At 28.5% G+C, this 23891-nt stretch overlaps 2 protein-coding genes across 2 annotated transcripts; one reads left to right on the forward strand and one right to left on the reverse strand.

Annotated features, from left to right (window-relative positions):
• Nucleotides 1-505: 505 nt before the first annotated feature.
• Nucleotides 506-1565, reverse strand: LOC148198014 (uncharacterized). The gene is made up of 3 exons (XM_088115696.1): nt 1200-1565; nt 968-1114; nt 506-850 (listed from the first exon to the last, which is right to left on the reverse strand). Exons 1-3 carry the CDS (start codon nt 1563-1565, stop codon nt 506-508), a joined length of 858 nt encoding a protein of 285 aa, XP_087971822.1.
• Nucleotides 1566-7886: 6321 nt separating this feature from the next.
• LOC124836108 (Long-chain fatty alcohol dehydrogenase family protein) lies at nt 7887-11633 on the forward strand. The gene is made up of 3 exons (XM_047311189.2): nt 7887-8177; nt 8302-8574; nt 9695-11633. Exons 1-3 carry the CDS (start codon nt 8013-8015, stop codon nt 11438-11440), a joined length of 2184 nt encoding a protein of 727 aa, XP_047167145.2. The 5' UTR covers nt 7887-8012; the 3' UTR covers nt 11441-11633.
• The last annotated feature ends 12258 nt before the right edge of the window (nt 11634-23891 follow it).

The raw sequence follows: 23891 nt of genomic DNA on the forward strand, positions 1-23891 counted from the left end.
TACTTTTTATTGAACTTGACAACTTTTAAATAGGTATAAATAGGATCTTGGGACAAATACAAATAATAAAAATTGACAATAAAATATCAACTAACTTAAAATAAAATCTACTTAATCTATCTCTATCTTATATCAATAAAATAAAATAATACTCTCCTAAATAAAAGAAAAATCAAAACTACTATATCTATTTTATCTTTATCAAAATCAAACCAAATATTACTAAACCCAAAAACTAATAAAATAAGATTTAAACAAAATTAATAAAACCCTAAAATTTAAGTTTATTCCAACAAACTTCCTCAAACTTAAATTCTTCCTTCTTTCGTTCGGCTTTCCATGTGCATCATCCCACACCGGGTTTGCATATTCTCTCCAAGATTTTCAGCTCCAGTTCATACAACCAGTTCTTCTTTGCTTTTACCTGGGTTATTAGACGACCATGCTTATCCTTTAAATACAATACCTGGTCCTTCATAAAAACTGAATCACCATTTTCAATTATCTAACTCATGCTTAAAATATTGTTCTTCAGCTCCGGAACATAGTAAACATCCCTAATCTCTCCAACCCATCCATTCTTCTTCATATGTCGGATTGTTCCACGCCCTTTCACGGCCACCTTGGAGTCATCTCTGAAAGACATAAATTTCGCCTCCACCTTGGTGAGTTTATCAAAAAAGTTTTCGTTTCCACACATATGATTGTTTGCCCCAGTATTTAGATACCATACCGAGTTGGTAGAAATCTCATCAGTCTTCATCTCTTCTTCATCTTCTTCTTCCCTATTTTTATCTGGTTCATGAATGCTATATGTTTTCTCTTCCTTTTCAAGAGCCGCCTTCTTCAGCTACTCAAGCTCAACCCTCTCTTCATCTAGAAGCCTCCTTATTCGTTGAATCTCTTCATCTTTTTGTTTGAGTTCTTTCTCCAAACTTTCCTTCTCCACTATTGTTGCATCCTTTACCGAGATCACTTCATCCATTATTGAGACCAAATTTTCCATGTCCACTTCATCCGAGCTCTTTACCAACAATAATTCTTCTGCATCTTCAGTAAGGAGATTCGTCTCCCCCTTTGTCTCGGTCTTGCAATACTTTGCAATATGGCCTACCTTACCACAATTGTAGCACTTGCTTGATCTACATTCATTTGCATAGTAGCCATACTTGCCACACTTAAAACATTCAACCCCTAACCGATCTCCTCGGCCTTTCCCTTGTCACGCCAATTCTACCGTCTGGTTTGCTCTTCATCATTCTCCAAATTACCTCGGCCACGTCCACCTCGTCCTCGGCCTCCTCACCATCTTCTGCCGCCAAGACCTCGACTCTGAGTAATCCGAGATTTATTCGAGTCAAATTGTACCTGTAGTCGTTGTGTTCCCTCCTTTTCTTTTTCTTCCTCAATTTGTGGGCTTTTAATGACCTAGCTAACTCCTCCATAGTGAGAGTTGACAAATCCTTTGTCTGTTCAATAGTGACCACGATACTTTCAAAATCATCTGTCAAATTTCTCAAGATCTTTTTCGCAACACGGTTAGGAGGAACCTCTTCTCCGTTCATTCCGAGTTAGTTGGTCATCTTCTGCACTCGAGTTATAAACTCGACAACTCCCTCATTTTCATCCATCTCCATATGTTTAAACTCTCTTTTGAGAGCTTGTACTCGAACCTACTTCACGCGGGTATCTCCTTTGTATGTCATCTTCAGAATTTCCCATGCTTCTTTTGTTGACTTTGCATTGGCTATTTTCTCGAATCCAGATTCATCCACTGCATTATACAGAAAGTACAAAGTCAATTTATCTTTCACTCGTGTCTTTTTCAATGTAGCAATATGGTCCATTGTTTGATGCTCATCATCTGCGGGTTCATTGTACCCGTCCTCCACTATGTCCCATACATCTTGGGATCCAAGAAGAACCTTCATCTGCAAAGACCAATTGTCGTAATTGGTATTTTCCGACAATTGTGGCACACTCATCCCATTGACTACCTTTGTCATTTCTCTCACAAAAAAATCAAGCACTCACTTTCTCTCTCACGATGTTTGACTCTCTCATCTCTTTCTTTTTATCTCTCTCGGTACTCAGAGCTTACCACTGTTGGAAAAAACGTGACATACACAAATTATAATACTCTTCAATTCACTGGGATTACTTTTCATTGAACCTTGACAACCTTTAAACAGGCACAAATAGGGTCTTGGGCCAAGTACAAATAATAAAAACTAGAATATCAACTAACTTAAAATAAAATCTACTTAATCTATCTCATCTTATATCAATAAAATAAAATAATACTCTCCTAAATAAAAGAAAAATCAAAATTACCTATATCTATTTTATCTTTATCAAAATCAAACCAAATATTACTAAACCCAAAAACTAATAAAATAAAATTTAAACAAAATTATTAATAAAATTCTAAAATTTAAGTTTATTTGCATCATAGCAATGCTGCACTGGTTATTTGAATTTATTAATTCATAGTATATATTTCATGTCTTAGTGTGTTCCCATTTTTGTATCAGCAAACTTTCTAGGTATATGTGACTTTAACCATAGAATCAACACGATCGCAGGTGTTTTTGAAGATATAAAGCTTAGTTCTACTAAGTAAAAAGTATCTGCGTAAGTTTTAAAAAATTAACAGCATGCTTTTATATTTTAACTATACCATTTAATTTATTTCAAAATAAAATAAGTGGAAATATATTAATTTAATGTTCCTGAAACAGTACTCTAGGTCGTACGTATCAATGTATGGGTCTCGGAGCTATTCATCTATTGTATATTTTATTATGTCACATAACAAATAAAGTTACAAAAAACTTTAAATAGGACGTAATTTGTTTTCTTCATAACAAATCTTAATACTCCACTAATACATAAAACTCACGATGATGAGTAATTATTAGCATTTAAACATTTAAATAACAAAAGAAATATGTTATTTAAATACACAGATAAATCGCAATTAGATATGTGAATTTGACTTATGGTACATGGGTAGTCTACTCTTAAAAACGTTTTCTTTAAAAAGGTTCCTCAAGTGCCATCAAAATATAATCTTAGTTTCCAAAGTTTCCTCTTAAGTTAGTTAAGGTTACAGAAGTAGATTTGTTTTTACTTAAAAACTATAATTAATTTTTAGAAACAAAATTATTTATGTACACATTTAAAATTATATATTTTATATTAGATACCTAATATACCGTAATTTTATTATATTTAAATAAATATTTTTATATCATACTTATTATTATGTGATTACATAAAATATATAATATATAGTTCAATATAATTATTGATTATAATATTTATTAATTTTATTAATTTCTTAGAAATGAAATTTTATAACATTTAGTAAACTATCATAAAGTTTCAAAATCATAATTTTATTATTCATAAATTCATTATTTTAAACTTTCAAATTGAGATATTTAATTTAGCTTATATTCAAATCTAGACAAATTTTTCGCATAATAAAATTAAATGACTATCTCATATGATGTTGTTTAATTTTTCTATGTTTTTATATGATTTTTCTATATAAGCAAACAATCAAGTTTATTAAAATCTCTTACAAATTCTATGTTTGTCTGGTTAAAATGTTTGTATATAACTCTTTGACAAATTAAAAATACTTAGATCTACAATAGATTAAGGGTTAATTGCATTTTTTTTTGTATTCAAAATGAATATTTTTTCTAAAAACGATGTCATTGGACTAGTTTTGGTTGCGGATATTTTAACTCTATATAAGCTTTTTCAATGGGAGTATTTTTTATCCTTGAGAGTTTTTCTAGCTCCATGTGGGTCAAGGTCAAACCATATAAGGGAAACCAAAAATTGACATGTCTAACTTCAACATTGACATTCTACTTTATATATTTATAAAAATAAATAAATTTTATTTTAAAAATATAAATGGAATTAATATAATATTAAATTTTAACTTATTATATTAAGATAGCATATAAAAGAGTTAAACTCTTATCATTACATTAATATATAATAATATATACTATTACATTATACATACAGATTTTTCTTTTTTGTGTTTATATTTTTTTTTCTAATTTTACCTTCTATCACTTTTTAAAATATTTTTTAATTTAAATAATTACTTATAATAAAATTTTATTTAATAATAAAATTATAAAAATTACTTATAAATAAAAATTATTTATTTCTATAATTATTTTAATAAAATTATATTATAATTTAATAATTTTTTGTCAAAAAAAGTGGATATGTATCACTTGTTTTCTCTAATAATTAATAAAAAGAATATTATTATAATTCCTATTTTGATATACATATTTTCTCATAACTTTAATGGTTGTGATAACTAAGTTTAAAGTTAGAAACTATTAAAAAAAAGTCTATCATATAATTTGTTGGGTTGTACATTTCTTTTCTAAATCCAACAATTTCATATGTATTATTTGAGCACTAGTCTAGTATCATTGAGCGTAGAAAAAATGTGAATGCATAGGGCACTGTTGAGTACCATTTCTCAATATAGGTTGGGAGCCTTTTAGTTTCAGGGTGCTGAGTGTCAGAAAATGTTGTTAAGTATGCACTTTTGCAAAAACAATGTCATGAGCACCAAAAGTGTCATTGAATGTCACCTTTAGCGAAAGGTTTGGGGCTAAGCGCTAAGACCACCATTTGTGAAAGGTTTGAAGCTAAACGCTACCTTTAAGTGTTAATGTGTATGTTGAAATTTTCTTCTGTTTTAACCAATTTGAGATATATTTGTCATGGTTTTTTTGTATGTTTAAGAGTATTATGACATTTTATGGAGTAATAACATTATTGTGAATATATGTGATAAATGTTGTGGAAGAAATTTCAAGGAGAAGTTTCTTGTGATGATTTCAGTAGTGTATGCATTGATATATGGATTCTATATTGGGAGTTATCTTGTCGTTCTAATAATCATTCAGTCTCAAGTAAAGAATGGTGAGACATGTGGTGAGAGGAGCAGAAGATTCTAATGTAGGGTTTTTACCTTGACCAAAGATGTTAACGGACTAACCATTTGTGTAAAAGAGTAAAGCCTAATTGCAATGACTCTATAGAGCAATAGAGGTCACCGCAAGTACATAACCCCTGAGAGTCTAATATCAATATATGTATTCGAATTTTCGAATCTAGTATAAATATTTGTATGTGCTAGGATTGTTTATATGAATGATTTACATGTATTAATATTTATATTTACATTAAATTTTGCAAAACCAAAATACAGAAAAAAAATATTAAACATTTAATATATGCTTAATTATTTTATCATAAATAGAAAAATAATTAAATACATTATATTAATTTTAAGTTAACGATGAATTGAAAATGAGAAAAATATGTAACATTAAATATTTAACAATAGAAAAGGTTGACATAACATAAAATACGTAGGACTCACAAAAAATAATATGTAACACCCAACTCCCCTACAAAACACCGACAAACTCTCATTTTCATTTGGCTTATGAAGTGACTCAAACACACCACATGTAACCCTAATTATGTCTTCTTTTTCTTCAACTGTGACTTTAACCTAACTCTTCATTTCTCTTCACCAACCATCTACAACTTCAATTCGACCTTCTTCTCCTAAACCCACAACATCTATCCATAGTTCACCACCATCGACTTCTTTTCTATTATAAATCATTTTTTTAATTTTATTGATGTGAATAAATTACCAAGTTATTTTTTTCTCGAAATAGATAGTTCAAATGCAATCTATTTTGCAAACTAAATTTTCATCATGTTTTTTTTTTATGTTGTTTGCGGTTGGAATTTTGCTTTTAAACAACAAATTTTTAGTAATAATTTTTTTTAAAATTTTATAAATTTGTATATTTATTTACAATAAATTAGTTTATTACAAATTTATAAATTCTTTTAATGGGGTTTGCTAATTTATGCAACCTCTTAAATTGTAGCAAATTTTAGTTGACAAAAATACTCTCATATATTATGGATTATAAGGGTTAAGGTTAAAGATATTTGAATAATTTCTGATTTTTTTACTTTTTATATTAAATTAAAAATAAAAATTATTAAAATATCCTTATGTTTAAAATATTTTTTTTATGAATAGAATTTTTTTTGTCAACTAAAATTTGGTACACTTTAAGAGGTTACCTAAGTTAGCTAACCTTTTTTTATAAATAAAATATATTATATATATATATATATATATAGGGGTTTGCTAATGCGCGTACGCCAGTTTTTCAGTTCTTACATTTTAGCAATGTGTACCGGGTTTTAGTAGACAAAAATACCCTTATATATTGGGTTCTAAGTTTTAAGATTAAGGGTATTTTAATAATTTTCATTCTCAAAACTAAAATAAGAAACTCCCAAACCCTTACTCACCTCTCTCATTTCTCTCAACCATTTTTCTTTCATCTCTCTCACTCCAACCTTCTTCTCTGTCATCCCTACCTTGACTTAATTTAAAAATGAAATTTAATAACAATAAGAAGGGAAAATATATAACAACGTCCTCTAATAAAAATTCAACATCAACATCATCAATTATTTTGTTATTAAAGTGGAAAACAAATGAACGAACAGGAAGAACAACAAATTGCGGTGTCGCGAGTTGTTGTGTGTGGGTGAGGGAGAGTATGGAGATGAGAGAGAAACAAATTGGATAAGTGAGGAATGTGAATTAGGGTTAGACAAGTGTTTCTGCATATTCACCTTCAGACAAAGGTTCATTCAAAATCTCTTCAATTTCATCATCTTCACTAACATCTCTAATTTCATCATCTGTAGATGTTGAATCATCATCTCTAAAAAAAACCCTTCAGGTCAATTACCAATTCCTTCATATGTCATTATGCTTGTGAAAATTAGATTAAATTAGATAAGATAAAAATTATAAAAATGAAAAGTCATTATAAAATCATTTTTTGTAAGAAATTGTTTAACAAAGAGTGTTTCTGATTTTTTTCGAGCCAATTACCAATTCCTTTGATGTTTATGCTTGTGAAAATTAGATAAAATTAGATAAGACAAAAATTTTAAAATGAAAACTCATTATAAAATCATTTTTTGTAAGAAATTGTTTAACAACCCGTGTTTCTCATTTTTTTTCAGTTGGGGCTACATAGGATGAGAGAGAAAATGTTGAAGTGAGAGAGATGAAAGAGAAAGGGTTGAGAGGAATAACGGAGGTGACGAGGGAGGTGAGCAAAGATTTGAGAATGAAAATTATTCAAATACCCTTGACTTTAAAACTTAGAATCATGATATATAAGGATATTTTTGTCTACTAAATATAAATATATATATATATATCGAAGAAGTTAGTTTTTATCATTTCTTATTATAATATAATATTATTATTTTTACATTAAAAAATAATATTATTTTTATTGATACTGAATGTTATAAATAACTTCTACGGATGATGTAGCTTGATACCATCTCGCCTTAAATTGAATTTCATTCATTCACGCATTCTCCCATATTTGGCCTCCATGCAATCCATCACCCATCAAACACCAAAACCGAAACACGTACTACAATGCTCCCAAAGATTCTGTGAACAAATCACAACAAACAACATTTATTTCCACTCTAGTTTTCTGTCTTCTTCTCCTGTAAGTCCAATTCAGATTTTCAGTTAATTTTTTTTATATTATCCCCTGTTAAACTTTTCAAATATATAAATATTAATATATACAAAGAAATTAATATATTTTAAAACAGAAAACATTAATATCACATAATATATTTTAAAGGATAAGACTAAAAACTCAACAGGAAAATTCAAATTCAAATTCTTCCTGCTTCCACCTTCGTATCAACAAACACGATCACCAAATGGAAATTGGGCCAAAGCCCAACTTCCTTTCTTTCCCCTTCTTCTACTCCTCTGGTCTATCTATAAAATAAAAAATAAAAAACATATTTTGTAACAACTTGTGCAACATAAATATTACAAAATACTTAAAAAAAACAGAAAGAAAAGAGAGAGAATGGAAGGGAGTGTCAACTGTCACCCATTGCTGAGAGGAGGTAGAAGAGAGAAAGATTACAGCCATGGCTTATCCTCTTCTCAGATGCATGTCATGGCTTCTATATGTCACACCCTCTTTCCTTTGCCATTGGAGGAAACTTCTCATGTCCCTTTCCCACATGAGGTAATTTTTCAAACACTTACTTCTCTAATGTAATCGATGCATAATTCAGTTTTATCAGTTCTTTCTGCTTAACAATCTCAACCGATACACGGTGCTTCAATTCATTCACTTCGATGAAAATCAGGCTGCAGAGCTTTTGCGCAAGAGGGTTGTGCCAGAAGCCTTGTCCCTCGTGAGTTGGGTTCTCTGGATACTGTCCTTCAGATTGGGGACACTGTTTCTCTGTGGAAGACTTTGCTTGAACTGGAAGTGGCCTTTCATCCACAACTTCTCTGAGATCTCCTTGGATAAGAGAGAAGAGATTCTCAGGAACTGGTCCAGGGAGAAGCGCTGGGTGCCCCTTCGGATAGTCTTTTTGCTCATCAAACTTGCTTTCTTCTACACTTTCTTCTCAAGGGTAAGTTTTCTCGCTTGTTCTGATGAGATTGAATTCAGTGTTGGTTGGAAATTTGAATTGCAGATCACGATTTTGCATCATTATTGTTAAGCATCGCTGTATGTACATGTGCTATTTCTTTCATCAAGTTGTCATTCGTATTTAATGATCATAAATTGGGATATAATGCCACAGCTAAAAAGGAGTTCGTAGTTACTTGAAAAACCATCTCTATATACACTGCACAATCAGACAGACGTTTTCAAAAGTTTGACTCATGACTTTAATATATGAGATAATGATATGTTAAGTTTGACAAATGACTTCAATAGATGAGTTATTTGCAAAAGTTACCACTAAAATATGGATATTTGATTGACCAACACGTTTCTTGGTAAATATTCAAGGATATTTTATTCTTTATTTTCAAAACATTTTAAGTGAATTATCTATTTTGTTCTTTTCAATTTTTTACTTCAATATACATTTGTTATTTTTTTTTATCTCTCTAGATTATGATAACTATTTTTTCTCCCATCATATTAATTAAATTAAGGGTATATTTTAAAAAGGGTTATATTATCTTGAAATTTTAAAACAATTGCAGATAAAAGAAATCGCCAATTAAAAAGAACAGATGGTATATTAGATGATATGATTATTGATGAATAGTTGTCCCATTCCAGAATTTCAGAATACTAGTCTTTTTAGCTTTTCATTTGTATTGTAAAATAGTTTTTTTTCTTTACTATTTTTTTCCAACAATACCTTTGTATATAATTGAGAATAATCAATACAGAATCATTTATATCGAACAGAAACAATAAAAAAACAGTTTAAAAAAGGTTGAAAATAATTTTAGATAAATTTCCTAACTAAATATTTCTTAATAAGTGTGTCTCGATTTTTAAAGGCTGTTGTTTTAAAAAGGACGGAGGATCACTTGGACAACAACTAGATTGGTGTAGTGCTAATTAATATTTTCATTAATCCAATGGTGAATCTGATTTTAAATTCTTGTTTAGCATGTCATGATGTGAAACATGTATATTGAATTTCTCAGTATCTCCCTCCCAAATTATTTGCTTGTTTAATGTTTATATATTTTTGGCCTTTTCATATGTTTCCCCAAACAATGCAGGCTGATGAAAATGGACATAATCCCGCATGGGAAGCAATTGGATACCAGGTGGACACCAAGGAAAAGTTGATACAGAAGGAGAGGCCTCTGCAAAGGGGATTAATAGAGACTATATATGAAACTGATAATACTTTGATGCAATCCCTCGCTGAAAAAGGCCTTGAAGTTACTGAAGATAAACTGCAGAATCTATACAAGGTCAAATGTGATGTTGTCATTGTCGGGTCTGGTTGTGGTGGTGGAGTTGCAGCTGCAGTTCTTGCAAACTCTGGTCAGAAAGTAATCGTCCTAGAGAAAGGAGAGTACTTTGTTTCCCATGATTATTCTTCCCTGGAAGGACCATCCATGAACGAGCTATACGAATCAGGTGGCATTCTGCCAAGTCTTGATGGGAAGATGATGGTCCTAGCTGGCTCAACTGTGGGTGGAGGCTCTGCAGTAAACTGGTCTGCATGCATCAGAACACCCGATTCTGTTCTGAGGGAATGGTCGAGAAAAAATAAAATTCCCATTTTTGCAAGCTCTGATTATCAATCTGCCATGGACACGGTATGCAGAAGGATTGGTGTGACAGAGAAGTGCAACAAACAAGGGTTTCAGAATCAAATCCTCGTACAAGGATGTGAAAAAATGGGCTTGAAAGTAGAGTCAGTGGCTACAAATTCCTCAGCAGATCATTATTGTGGTTCATGCTGTTATGGTTGTAGGACAGGAGATAAGAAGGGCACTGACTCTACTTGGTTGGTTGACGCTGTAGGAAATGGTGCGGTGATCCTCTCTGGATGTAAAGCTGAGAGATTCATACTTGAAGATGGAAATGGTGGAATGAAGAAAAAGAAATGTTCAGGAGTCATTGCAGCAGCAACGTGGAGGAGTAAGGTAACAAAGAAACTCCTAATCGAATCCAAGGTAACTATTTCAGCATGTGGCAGTCTGTCCACTCCTCCTCTAATGATTTCCAGTGGACTGAAAAATCCACACATTGGAAGGAATCTCCATCTCCACCCAGTTCTATTTGCATGGGGATACTTCCCAGAAGACATGACAAACTTCAGTGGCAATAACTACGAGGGAGGGATCATAACTTCGATCCACAAGGTATTTGCAGAAGATTCCACCCCAAGATTCATCATAGAAACACCTGCGGTAGGACCAGGATCATTTTCAGCATTGGCTCCCTGGCTTTCAGGGCGTGACATGAAAGACAGGATGGAAAAGTATGCAAGAACTGCTAACATTTTTGCCTTGATTAGAGACCATGGTTCAGGAGAAGTGAAAGCTGAAGGGAGAATAACTTACAGACTTGACCAAGAGGACAAAGAAAACCTTAGAATTGGACTAAGGAAGGCCTTGAGGATTTTGGTTGCGGCAGGTGCTGTGGAAGTTGGCACATTCAGGAGTGATGGGCAAAGACTGAAATGTAAGGGGATGAAGGAGGAAGATTTAGAGGAGTTTCTTGACACTGTGACAATAGTTGGGGGTCCAAGGTCCAGGAATGAACTCTGGACAGTGTTTACATCTGCACATCAGATGACAAGTTGTAGAATGGGTGCCAGTGAAGAAGAAGGTGCAGTTGATGAAAATGGTGAGAGCTGGGAAGCAAAAGGCTTGTATGTGTGTGATGGGAGTGTTTTGCCAACTGCAGTTGGTGTCAATCCCATGGTAACCATTCAGTCTACGGCATACTGTATTGCCACCAAGATTGCAGAATCACTTGCCAAAGCTAAACAAACCATAAATAGTTAAATTTTAATATTATTTCATTGCATGCTTTTAGTCAAATTGTATTATCCCCACGCATGTTTTTAGTTAAGTTGTATTATTTCAATGAATAATTTATTACACCCGCATTGTTACTTGTACTTAATGAATGTAACAGTGTCAACGCATGCTATGGAGGACTTTATAATCAAATTTTAATCTCTGTTTTTATGAATTATATACTATCACTGTTTAAGGTTATTACATTTCCTTGATTTTACTATTTCGTACTTTTATTTTTCCACTATAATAAATTACTTAAATATGAAGAGAAGAATAAGTGCATAAATAATAAAAATATATAATATTGTCTTAAATTTTGAAAATAACAGTTAAATAAAAAAAAACATTTGAAAATGAGAATTGATAAAAAAGGAAATAGCTAAGATTCTTTCTACTTTTATTAGAATTTATATTTAGATTTCTAACCAATATATAAAAAACTTAATTTATTTCTTTTACATTGAGTTTTTTTTCTCTCCTTTCTCTTCATCCTATGCACTAGTGTCTTCTATAATTCAGAAGCACAACGACAACAACAGTGTCGTATCGACAACAACAGTGTCGTATCGACAACAACAGTGTCGTATCGACAACATGCATCTTTGCCTGAACACGAACCTCATACCCTAATTATTTGATGTAGGGTAACGAGTTGGCAAAAGGAAAAATGATGAGGTCCACAAGTCGAATGAACAAAAATGTTTCGAGACGAAGAGGGAAGAGGTTTCAATTATTTTCATTCTCATATTTAAATATATTGAATTTAACATACTGTTTTTTAAATATTGTATTTGAATAAAGTGATATAAATTTATTTTATTTATTTATTTACAAAGTATTTTAATTGTTATCAAATAAAAAATTTATTTTAATATCAAACAGTATTTAGTTTTTAAAATATTAATTGAAAACATCTTTTTGTCGCATTAATTGATGTTATTTTTTCAGTAAAAGTTTGTAAAGATTTTTGGAGTGATATTGATAAGATTATTCTCCATTGATATTGATATTAATAACAATTATATACTTTTGTGGAAATTTGAATTGTTTGATGAAAAATTCTCACACCTGATACTGGTAAAGTGTAATCTTAGTTAAAGTTGACCAAAATAAATAATATTGGTATCATCCACCAAAAACTAATCTCAACAATTATTGAACAAAAACCCCTGTTACCATGTAAAATAATAAATTTTAATCAACATTAACAAAAAAGTAGTCCTCTTAATATTTGCTAAAAAAATATAAGCATATATTAATAACCCTACAATAAAATAACTCTAAGATTGTGTTCACTTAAAAGTGAAACACTGTGCAACGAGAAAAGAGAGCAATGATTTGTGCGGCAGAAGGTGTTCGTTTGCGTGGATTTGCGAGCGACGAAATGCAGTGATTTGTGAGATGAAGCTCTTTTTTTCATCTTGCTGAAATGAGGAGATTTGCGCTGATTTCTTCGCAAATTACATGTGTGCCCTTATGATTTTGTTAAATATCACAAAGGAAAAAGCATGTACTGTGCATTGACGAGAAAGAAAAGTTATTGTGATCGGTTGGATGTGGTTGAGAAGACGAAGAATGAGATTGATTGCAGCTTGGTGTTGAGGGCAGCTTGATGGATGAAGATGAAAATAAGTAATTAATACTAGCTTATACAAATGATAAAGTAAATTCAGCGATATCAACGGAAAATAATTTTGATTAACTTCAGTTTAAAAAAAAACTTTTATTAATATCACTTGATAATGCTTTACTTAAAATCGACTTAAAATATATTAAGAAAAACATAATTTTAAGAGTAAGAATATATAAATTTAAGAGTAATAATAATTTAATTTTTTATTTATTAAATAAAATTTAAAATACTTGAATTTTAGATAATCGGAGTTCTCTTTTAAATTTTTAAAATCTATTTTTCTTGTATACTCAAATAACACATAATATCATAAAATATTTTAAATTCTCTATTAAAAAATTATTTTTAAAATTTTTTAACTTAAACACGTCATTATCATGTGAATAAAAAGAATATAAAAGTTATTAAAAAATTAAATCATTCTTATTGTAAATTGTTTAATATTTTCAAATGTTTAATTTACGTGAGAAATTACTGACGAAATCGACAAATAGATAGATACATGAACGTGACTCCTAGATTCCCTTCACGTTTTAAGTATGATATGCATAGAAGAGCCTTCCATGAATAATGCTCATGAAATTAAGGTCTTCTACGTATAAGTTTGCTTCTGTTTTATATAAAAGGTGCTCCTTCGAAATAAAAATACGTATTTTGTATAAAAATTATTATTTATTGAATAAAGGATTATTATTTTATATGCAGCAGATACTTAATATTTAATGTTCAGGTATTTTTTTAAATAAAATCATGACCGAATTTCAGATTTCAGAAAGAATAATATTTTAAAATATTTAATGTTCAGACATTTTTAAAATGAGACTGGATTTTAGATTTTAAAAAGAACAATATTTTAAATTCAACATCCTTAGAATGTGCTTAATATAATTACATATTTTAATAATCCTATTCATATTTATCCAGTTAGAAGTACTTGAACTTTATGAATCACCATATAAAGTGTTAAAGAAAACGCCAAATAAAGATTATTTACACGTTAATAACTGCAAAAAGACTGAGCGTAGACTTCGTTACTGTCTTATTCACAACTTGTTTATTGACCAATTTGTCATGAAAAAGTTGGACCTAATTTTTCCTTACACGAAAAACATGTTATGTTCATATTTATTTTAAAAAAATATTAGATATTCATTTGAATAAAAAAATATCAGATAATCAATCTTACGAAGCATAATGAAATTAATTTGTTTAAAATACTTATAACCTTTTAGTTATATAATGTCTAAACAATTCAAATAATTTTTTTATATAACTACAACATTTCTTTTCACTTATTGTTATATTCATCCGAATAAAACTCAATATCATTAAAGTATTCAAATAATTCTCAACATCAATTACAATTTCTACACAAAACACACACGGTACAATACGATAATATAATATACACATTTTGTATTTATAATAAAAAAATATAGGTTAATTAAAAATACAAATAAAAAATAATAACAAATTAATTAAAAGTAAAAAATAAAAGTAAAATATCTATCTAAAATATCTAATTATCAAATAAATCTACCACTCCTCCTCAAGATAATGTATACAAATCTTATATACAAGTTTGTTACATATATAACGATTCTCGAATTCCATAAAGACTTTGTGAAAATATGTATTAATTGATCACTTTAATTAATGAACTTATTCTTGATATTTTCATATACAATCTTTTCCTTAATGAAAAGAATCAATCTCAATGTATTTAGTCCTTTCATGAAATACACAATTAGAACAAATATGAAAAAGAGTCTATTTTTCACATATAAATGTCTCGAACTCCGATCGTGTAAATAAATAAAATCTTTGTTAAATCAAGAAAACGAGCTAAAGGACTAATGAATAATAAGTTAAAAGGAGATCAAAGACATAAAGAACATTATCAATGGGTAAAAAAGGAAAAATGTTAACAACTTCAATACCATGAGCTAAAATTCTAGATCCATTAGTCATTGTAAAGAAGGTAAAGGATCCAAAGAGGATAAAGAGGAAAACAAAGATTTGTTACTAATAATGTGATTTGTGACTCTTGAGTCAAGAACCCAAGGACCAAGAAAAGAAGATGGAGTCAGACCAACAAAATATGTACATATGCAATGGAATTACAAGGTTGATCCTTATACCATTTGTGAAATTTACTGAATGAAGGAGAATCTCTAGTAAGTGATTGTGAGGCATAAGCAGTCTGAACAACAATCACAAATCTAGGAGGATTATCGTGTATTACATAACACTTGTAAATCTTGTGGCCTATATAGTTTGCCATAATGGTCACACTTGTGCATCTTTTTTCCGGCTTGCGAGAGTGATGATCATCACGTTGAGATGCTAACACAGAGGAATCATCAACATAAATATGTGTATCATTAATCGGTTTACTAGATACATGCAAAAGAGTGGAACAAATAAAAGTCAAAATAGGTACAACAAGTGAACCCAAAATCTAATTATGAATATGAGAATATTTATCAGCAAATAAGAACTTTGACCGTTGCTCTATTTATTGGGAAAGAGTAGAGACATGAGACAATAATTCATGAAAAAAAACATGAATTTTACCCATATAATCAATCATAGATTCCTGATGCCAAGGAGCAATAACATTGAAAAGATCATGGCATACATCATAAATATGTTAAGTATCATTTATGTATAGTAATTTGGCCTATTCCCAAATTTCAAAACATGTTTTGTAGGAACGAAAAAATTTGTTTTAAAGATGAGTGAGGGTACCTTGAGAACAATGTATAATTGAGCATCAATTTTCAACAAACGAGTAACCGTAGCGGAATCAATAGTTATCACATTTTGAATAATATGATCAACATATCCCTTACTATGAAACCAAAGTTTAACATTTGATTCCCAACTCAGCATAATTAGTGTCATCTAACTTATTAATAGATAAATGCACATGGACATAGTTAATATATATGGACGAGTCAGAAGTGTTGAAGACAAAAGATAGGTTAGAAGAGACATCATGGAAAAAGGCCATCGACAAGCAAGAGAGAGAGAAAAAACCTAAAAAACAAAAGGGACTGAATCAACACAACAAGGTCAGATCCAGAAAGAAGAGGTTACAATGAGTTCAACAAAGGTGGTCGGTGTTAGAGACGGTAACACACGCGTCGCCACTTGTGATTGAAAAAAACGATAACACTTGATTATGATTGGATTGTTAAAGTGCGACTAGAATATGACTGCAATCTTGACGATATTCCTATCCTCTAACTAAGACGTGTGATCGCTAATCAAAATTGATGTTGTAATGATGATAATAATGGTTGACAGTGATTGTAGTGAGCAGAGGCGACGAAAAAAAATCCAAAGAAATTTAGACTATAAATATTATTTTTTATATAGTAAAAAAATATATTTTAAATTAGTATCTTCTTATATTAAATATTTACATAAAATGTTGTATTTGTAATATAAAAAGTATATATATAAAATATCTAATAATATAATATATGTATCAAAATCAAATAAGAGAAATCTATAACAAAATATTCAAATATGACAAAATTTAATATTTAATCAAATAAGTTGAAATAATCATTTTTCCAATTACTTCACCGTTGATGATAAAATCATAATAAAAATAAAAAATATTTAGAATAAATAAAAACTTATTTTAGTTAAAAAAGAATTTGAATAAAATATCATCCGGTCTTTCGTTTACTTTGAGAAGAGATCAAAAGATATAAAATATAGAAGAAGAAAACTAAAGATAAATGAAAGGAAGACTTTTGGAAGATATTAAGAAAAGAGAAGGAAATAGTCTGGGGCAAAGGTTTACAATTTGTTATGTTTTTTCTGTATAAAATTAGTTTTTTTTTTTTAGTTTTAAAGATTATTTATTTTTCAAAATAACAAGATTATATGATAAAAAAAAATCTCCACTTGCGTGTGCTTTTAGTCGAAGTTTTTAATTTAATTTAATATGAATAAGAGCATATAATTATTTTCATTAAATAATCTAAACTGGTAGTTACATAAAAAGAAAAGTGTTAAATGTACATTTGACTTTTGGGATGAATGGGTTGAATGAAGTAAGAGAGAAAGAGATAGACAGGGTTAAGTTGATGGATATAATAAATGATTTGATGGAAAAAAACAATAATATAATTCAAAGTAATAATAAATATTAAAAAAAGTGAAAGTCATATAAGAAAAATTAAATGCATGAATAAGATAATTAAATTATTTTTTTAATTTTAATAAAATCGAGAAGCTTTGGCTTTAATTTCTCTAAAGCATTTTTATCTTAACAAAATAGTCATGTATTTTCTATATTTTGTTTTTATACCATAATAAATGTATGTAAATTCTTTGATTTAGTGAAAAAAAGAGAGTAAAAATGATAAAAATAATAATTGACGTCATTTTGAAGATGAACAATAAATTTTGATAAAATTTTCTAAAAGTTTGATAATTTAAAAACATATTTTTTTATCTATATTTTCATCTAATGTTTATTTCCGTTTTTATTTAGAATGTAATTCAATTTTATAAAAGATTGAAATATTTATAACAAAAGTATGTTTTTTTAATATTTTTGAGATTAAAATTATATGAATGTATCAAAATAACTATGACTACCTAAAGTTATATTTTTTTTATTAACATTAAAAAGGAATTTTCAGTTAACCTAAAATAATATATTACTTTTAATTGATATGAACTACGTTATTTTAATCAATATTCATGATAATATAATTCATCTTATTTTTTTAATAAGTTAAATTGTAATTTTCCCAGCCAATATTAAAAAAGCATTCTAGAATAATTATGAGAAAATAACTTTTTGAATAGTATTAATTTGAAACTTTTTATCACAACTTATCAAAGTATTTTTAAACTCATATAAGTAAAAAATATAATTAAATTAATATAAATTATTTGTCTAATTAGTAATGTTGATATCATTTATTTAGGCGCTCTGGCGACTTACAGGAAATATTGACTGCCCTCGTACATCACCATGAGGCTTTCCAACGTGGTTTGTCGTTACTTACACACTTTACTCATCCCTAAATTACTCTAGGCTACCGAAAAACAAATGCATTTTAGTGATATGAGTAGTCAAATCAATCCCTTTAAGCTATCCTTTAACTGTATAGTCTCATACCTATACAATCTCTAGATCCCTCTCATTCCGGTATATGTTCGATTCATCCATGTGTCCCTTCCACTGGAAGCCTGTCAGGAGTCGTTCCTTGTTTGTGCCCCTTACACTTCGTGCCTTTTGTAGCGGCGATCACTCTCCGCTCTCGTCAATGTCCGGGTGTCACATTTATTATTTTACATTTATAAAAATTATTTGAATTAATATAGGTGGATCCATTTATTTTATAAATGTCTATGGACAAAAACATTAAAATAGTATAATTTTGACTTTAAAATTATTATAATAATATAATTTTGAAGTTATGATAGTTTGATGGTTTATATTATAATATCGTATCAAATTTATATGATTTTAGTTTATCCCACAGTACATTAAAATAGTTTTAAAATGATACAATTTCAATTGAAATTAAAAAAAAGTATTAAAATCATAATAAACTGACATAATTTCTTTAAAATAAAATTGTATCAAACTCACAACTTCAAAATTATACTATTTTCATAATTTTTTAGCTTAAAATTGCACCAATATTTTTATGTTTTTTCCTCAGTCAGTTATACATTTTTTTTTTACAAAATGTATGTAATTGATATTTTAGTTAGATTGAAAGAATATCTTCTGCATTTGGTATGACTGAAATATATGATCTAAACAGAGAAATTAAAACTTAAGAAATTCAAGATAAAAACAATTCAATTTTAATATATCTTAATTTCCTAAAGTTATAGAATTCTATCCAAATTCAATGTAAAAAACGTTTCAAATCATTATCTCAAATTACATAAATAAATAAAGGTAAAACTATTTATCTCAATGATTAATAAGACAAAACTTGAACTAGTTTTTTTTAAAAAAAAACAATAACGACAAAATAACTGGTAAGTTGTGCAAATATAAAAGGCAGAAAAAATGACTCATCTCTTGCACCGCTTGGCATTAACGTAATATCTGCAAGTGATCAAGGTCATTTAGTTGCGTCAGTGAATATAAATACCACACTCCATAACTTCTTCATTATTCCAACGTTACCTCTTCCTCGTTATCATCGCTTTTCTTCTCTCCAATTCACATTTATTTCACTTCACTGTTCATCCACACTCAGATTCCTTTCTCAGTTTTCATTTTTTTTTTTCTGTCTGATGATGGTGATGTGTGCAGTGTAGAAGAAAAAATGAGTACCAAAACAATGCGTCCTCCCTCTCGCCGTGCACCACTGCCACTCAACGGTGGCGGTAAGCGGAAGGAGAGGCATCAAGGTTCCCAAAAACCCATATCCTCGGCCACAATTACCAAATTGCCCAAGCTTGAGGGCCCTGATCCTGACCCAGTCTCAACAAACATGCTCCTGGCTGGGTACTTGGCACATGAATTTCTCAGCAAAGGAACTCTGTTGGGCCGCAGAATGGGCCAGTCGCCAAACCTGCAAGAGGAGTCGCTGCAGCAGAAATACGAGAGGTATGTCGAGCTAACCCTCTTGTTGAAGAAGGAGGGGGCCCACCTCTTTGACATTGTAAACCCAAATCAATTGGCCCAATTCTTAAAGCTATGATTAGACTGTTTTCTTGTTAATACTAACACATAAGGCCCGGCCAAAGAAAAAAAAATGGCTAACATAGACTTCCTAGGAACTACCATCAATGGAAAAAGTAGTGAGGAAGATGAATCTGCATTTGTAGCTTTGCTTTTATCTATGACATGTGGCCATCCATACATGCATGCAACCACTTTTATATCTAAGATCATCATGATGAAGATCATGTGTGATGAGTCCATTCACATGTCACTTCTGATACCTTTGTATGGATCCCCATTTTTTTTTTCTCAATTGTTTTTCTAAAAAAATTATCCTTTCTGTTTTAATTCCTTCTTGTGTTTTTGTTGATTATTGTTTTATTGAAAATTATTAGCGAAATATAAATAATTTCGAGTCTTAAAGTAAATAAATGGTTTAATTATTTACTGGTTAAAAATTGGCCATGTGTTATCACTGAATCAATAGATGTAATAACTTATTTTATGCTTTTATGTTCTTTAAATTTAAATTAATAAAATTTTGTATGAAAATTAAATGCTTTAATATTTAAATTAATATGTTCTTATATACATTTTTTAAATTATGAATATTCTCTTAGAAAATATATATATGTACCTCATTTTTATAAAAACAAATATTTAATTATAAAGAATTATTTTAATGCACAAAATGTAAAATATAAAGTACCAAACATAAAATTTAAAAATATAAGATTGGAATAAATTTCTTATCATTCTTAAAATACATCGAAAATGTTCACCGGCTTATTTTAACTGCTACAACTTCTTTAAAGAAATCAGGTAGATTTTAGAAGTGTTACATGTAAATTTAGAAGTAACAAATATTTGCATAGACATTTAAACGTGAAATGTAAAATATGTAATTTTAAAGAAATGCTATTTTATTTGAAATAAACGATAAAAGTTACATATTCAAGTGAAATTGAAATTCTAACTCCTAAAATTAATTCATTAATTAAATAATTTTTATTCATATTTTAAAAAATAGTGTTAATAAAAGAACTGAAGACGGAGTAAAATAATTGAGGAAAATAAATTGAGTACATAAGTTTTAAAAAGATTACTTAGTAAAAAAATTCAGAGATGAAAATGAAATTACACATAATTACATAATTAACTTTACTTAATATTTTATTAAAGAAAAATAAGTATTGGTTGAATTTTGTACTCTTTTTATATATAATCTTGTCCACTTATGGTGATTACTATTTTAGTCATTACGAAATTTAAATTAAACTGATATTTGTTCATTTCTATCTCAAAGGAAATCTGTTTATTGAAAGAATATGACTATTTTGATAAAATTTATTTTAAAATATTATATTTTTTATTATAATTATTATCTATAAAATAATCTTAAAATGCAAGACGGAAGGTGTAACATTCTTTTAGAAAAAAAAATGTAAAATTGAATAAGTTGTATATTATTGATAAATACTTCTAAAAAACTTTAATCCACAGACATTATAGTATCGTCGATGTTTATTTATTATAACGATTTAAAAATTTTAAATTATAATTAATGATGATAATAAATTTATTGACAATATATAAAGATGCAAGTCAGAATTTAATTGGAGTCTTAATTATTAGTATATGTCATGATTAATACACCTTAGAAAAAAAAGGTTATTTATAATATAAGGTTGGTTAGTCCTTAATTAAAATCTTTAAATGGATGTTTTAAAAATATATTAGTAAAAAGACACTTTTTATTTTATTTTATTTCTCACATTGGTTTTAAGAAATAGTTTTATTTGAAGTACTATGGTGCATAATAATATGAATATTTGTGTTATATAAAATAAAGATATTGACCTCTTTTAGTGTATTAAAAATATTAAAAGTTAACAAACATTTAATGTAGTAGAGCCATAACATTTAACTTCTTCCGGCCTTGTTTTGTTTTGGTTCATTGTGACTCGAAGGTAATTAGGAATGACAGGATAATATGACAAGCAAGTTAAATTATCGTCATGCCTATTTTCATTTATATTTGCCAGTATACTTATATTATATGTATACATATGTTTTTATTTTAAATATTAATTAAATGATATTTTATGAAAAGTAATAATTATAATATTATGGATAATTAATTGTAAAAGGATATTTTAATCTCAAATGTTAAAAATATATAATTATACAAATATCAATATAAAATATTAAATAACAATAAATAAAGAACAAATAAATATAAAAAAGAATAAATATATAAGTTTACCTATATATAAAAAAAGGAGAAAGATTAAATATGATAAATAAATTTTTTCATTAAAATAGAATATATCTTCACTATATTCATTTTTACTCATAGAAGATTCTTTTCTTCCGTTTTCTTAACATTTATTAACATCAAATTAAGTGAGAATTTATAAGAAATTACTAATTGGTTATAAATATTAATAGAATTAACTAATTTACCTAGTTGGTTTTTTATTAGAGTAACTACCCATTTAGTTAATAAGATATAATCTATTCAATCACATCATTACATTACATAATTACATAAGAATATGAAACCTACATAATATTTTATCAAAATATAAATAGAAAAAAAATATACAATCCTCCGTAACATTCAAAACTATTAATTAGACATTAAATATATGGTCATCAAACTAACCATACTACTAGTATATAAAATAAAATGTTTTACATTTTTAATTCAAGGAATTTAAAATTGACAATGTTATATCATGTTGTATCATAATATAATGCAATTTAACATAAACTAACCACCAAGCAAAACATACATTTTACAAACAAGGTAAAACTAGACTTAATTATATGTAATTAATGTCAGAATTACTCGAAACATACACTTTTGGTAATCTTTACTGTTCTGCAAAGACACAGTGAAAGAGTTTTACCCTACCATTCACAAGGTTAATCTGTTTCGTTTTGAGACCATTATATTGCCTTCAACAAAATATCTCTTACTATTCTCATCACATAACTCATTCTATTATACATGAGTGTGAATGGTTATTAGTGTATCAAGATATCTCTGGACTTGAATCCTTACATCCATGTATATATTAAAGGAATGTCACCGTAAAATCTTCCTTAGAGTTTCCTAGAATTATGCCAAATACATACTTTCCATCATAAACATATTCCACAACAAAATCCTAATACCAAACAATCACTCATATTTGTATTCATTCATACTAAACAATATCATGTTCATGATCAATTACCACCAACATAAATTTTCATATTTCGTCATCCTTATCGATCTCAATATATACATATACATATATTATGTCTTTGTTTCACCAAGTTTACAATACATATTACCCCTAAAATAAAGTGCATTCATCATCAGTTCTCATACCACTTTCTTAAGTATATAGCATAACAACTTAACAACATATACTATGTTTTTGCCTTCAATTGAATGAGTAACGCAACACAAAAATGAATCAAAACCAAACAAATAACAAAGGTCAAAGTTGTCATCAACCTAAACTATTGGAATATTATGTGAAAAAAATGATCTAATTACATACCTCTAATTAAAGATTTGATCGGTCAAAGTAAATCATGATATATCTAGGACCCATCGAAAAAAATTCAATTTGATCCAACAATTAATGAAATATGAATTTTAATTTTTTTTTCCAAGATGACTCAGATACAAAAATAAGGTGGTGTTGAGCTCCCTAAAAACTGCGAAAGTAACTTCGCTAAGCATAGTTATTCAATTAATAATCCTAATGGTAAAAGTGAATCAATATATCTTAAGAATCATATATCAAAATTTCAAGTTAATTTAATGATTCACGAGGTAGAAATCTAAAGACAACTTAGAAACATAAATAAGATGGTGTTTAGCTCCCTAAAAACTGCGAAACTACTTTTTCTAAGCACATACATTCAATTAATAATCCTAACTATCAAAGTGAATCAATATATCTTATGAATAAAAAAATAAGAAATTAATTTTTTTAAACACATGCATCCAATTAATAATTTTAGCAAAATAAATCAATATATCTTAAAAAAAAATTAGGTTAATTTAACAATTAGGAAATTAATAATTAAGGTTTTATTAAGATAACTCAAAAAAACAAAATAGGAAAATCATA

This window comes from Vigna umbellata, chromosome 5 (assembly GCF_029865625.1).
Source record: "Vigna umbellata cultivar VRB3 chromosome 5, Vumbellata_1.0, whole genome shotgun sequence".
Lineage (NCBI taxonomy): Eukaryota > Viridiplantae > Streptophyta > Magnoliopsida > Fabales > Fabaceae > Vigna > Vigna umbellata.

What these genes read in the sequence shown, in the direction of transcription:
- LOC148198014 (XM_088115696.1), bottom strand. Translation starts at nt 1,565, where the DNA reads ATGAACGGAGAAGAGGTTCCTCCTAACCGTGTTGCGAAAAAGATCTTG. An exon ending in GGGAAAGGCCGAGGAGATCG is followed by an intron (nt 1,115 to 1,199) that starts GTTAGGGGTTGA and finishes AATTGTGGTAAG; the next exon opens with GTAGGCCATATTGCAAAGTA. An exon ending in TAATGGATGAAGTGATCTCG is followed by an intron (nt 851 to 967) that starts GTAAAGGATGCA and finishes GAGCTTGAGTAG; the next exon opens with CTGAAGAAGGCGGCTCTTGA.
- LOC124836108 (XM_047311189.2), top strand. Translation starts at nt 8,013, where the DNA reads ATGGAAGGGAGTGTCAACTGTCACCCATTGCTGAGAGGAGGTAGAAGA. An exon ending in ATGTCCCTTTCCCACATGAG is followed by an intron (nt 8,178 to 8,301) that starts GTAATTTTTCAA and finishes GATGAAAATCAG; the next exon opens with GCTGCAGAGCTTTTGCGCAA. An exon ending in TCTACACTTTCTTCTCAAGG is followed by an intron (nt 8,575 to 9,694) that starts GTAAGTTTTCTC and finishes CAAACAATGCAG; the next exon opens with GCTGATGAAAATGGACATAA.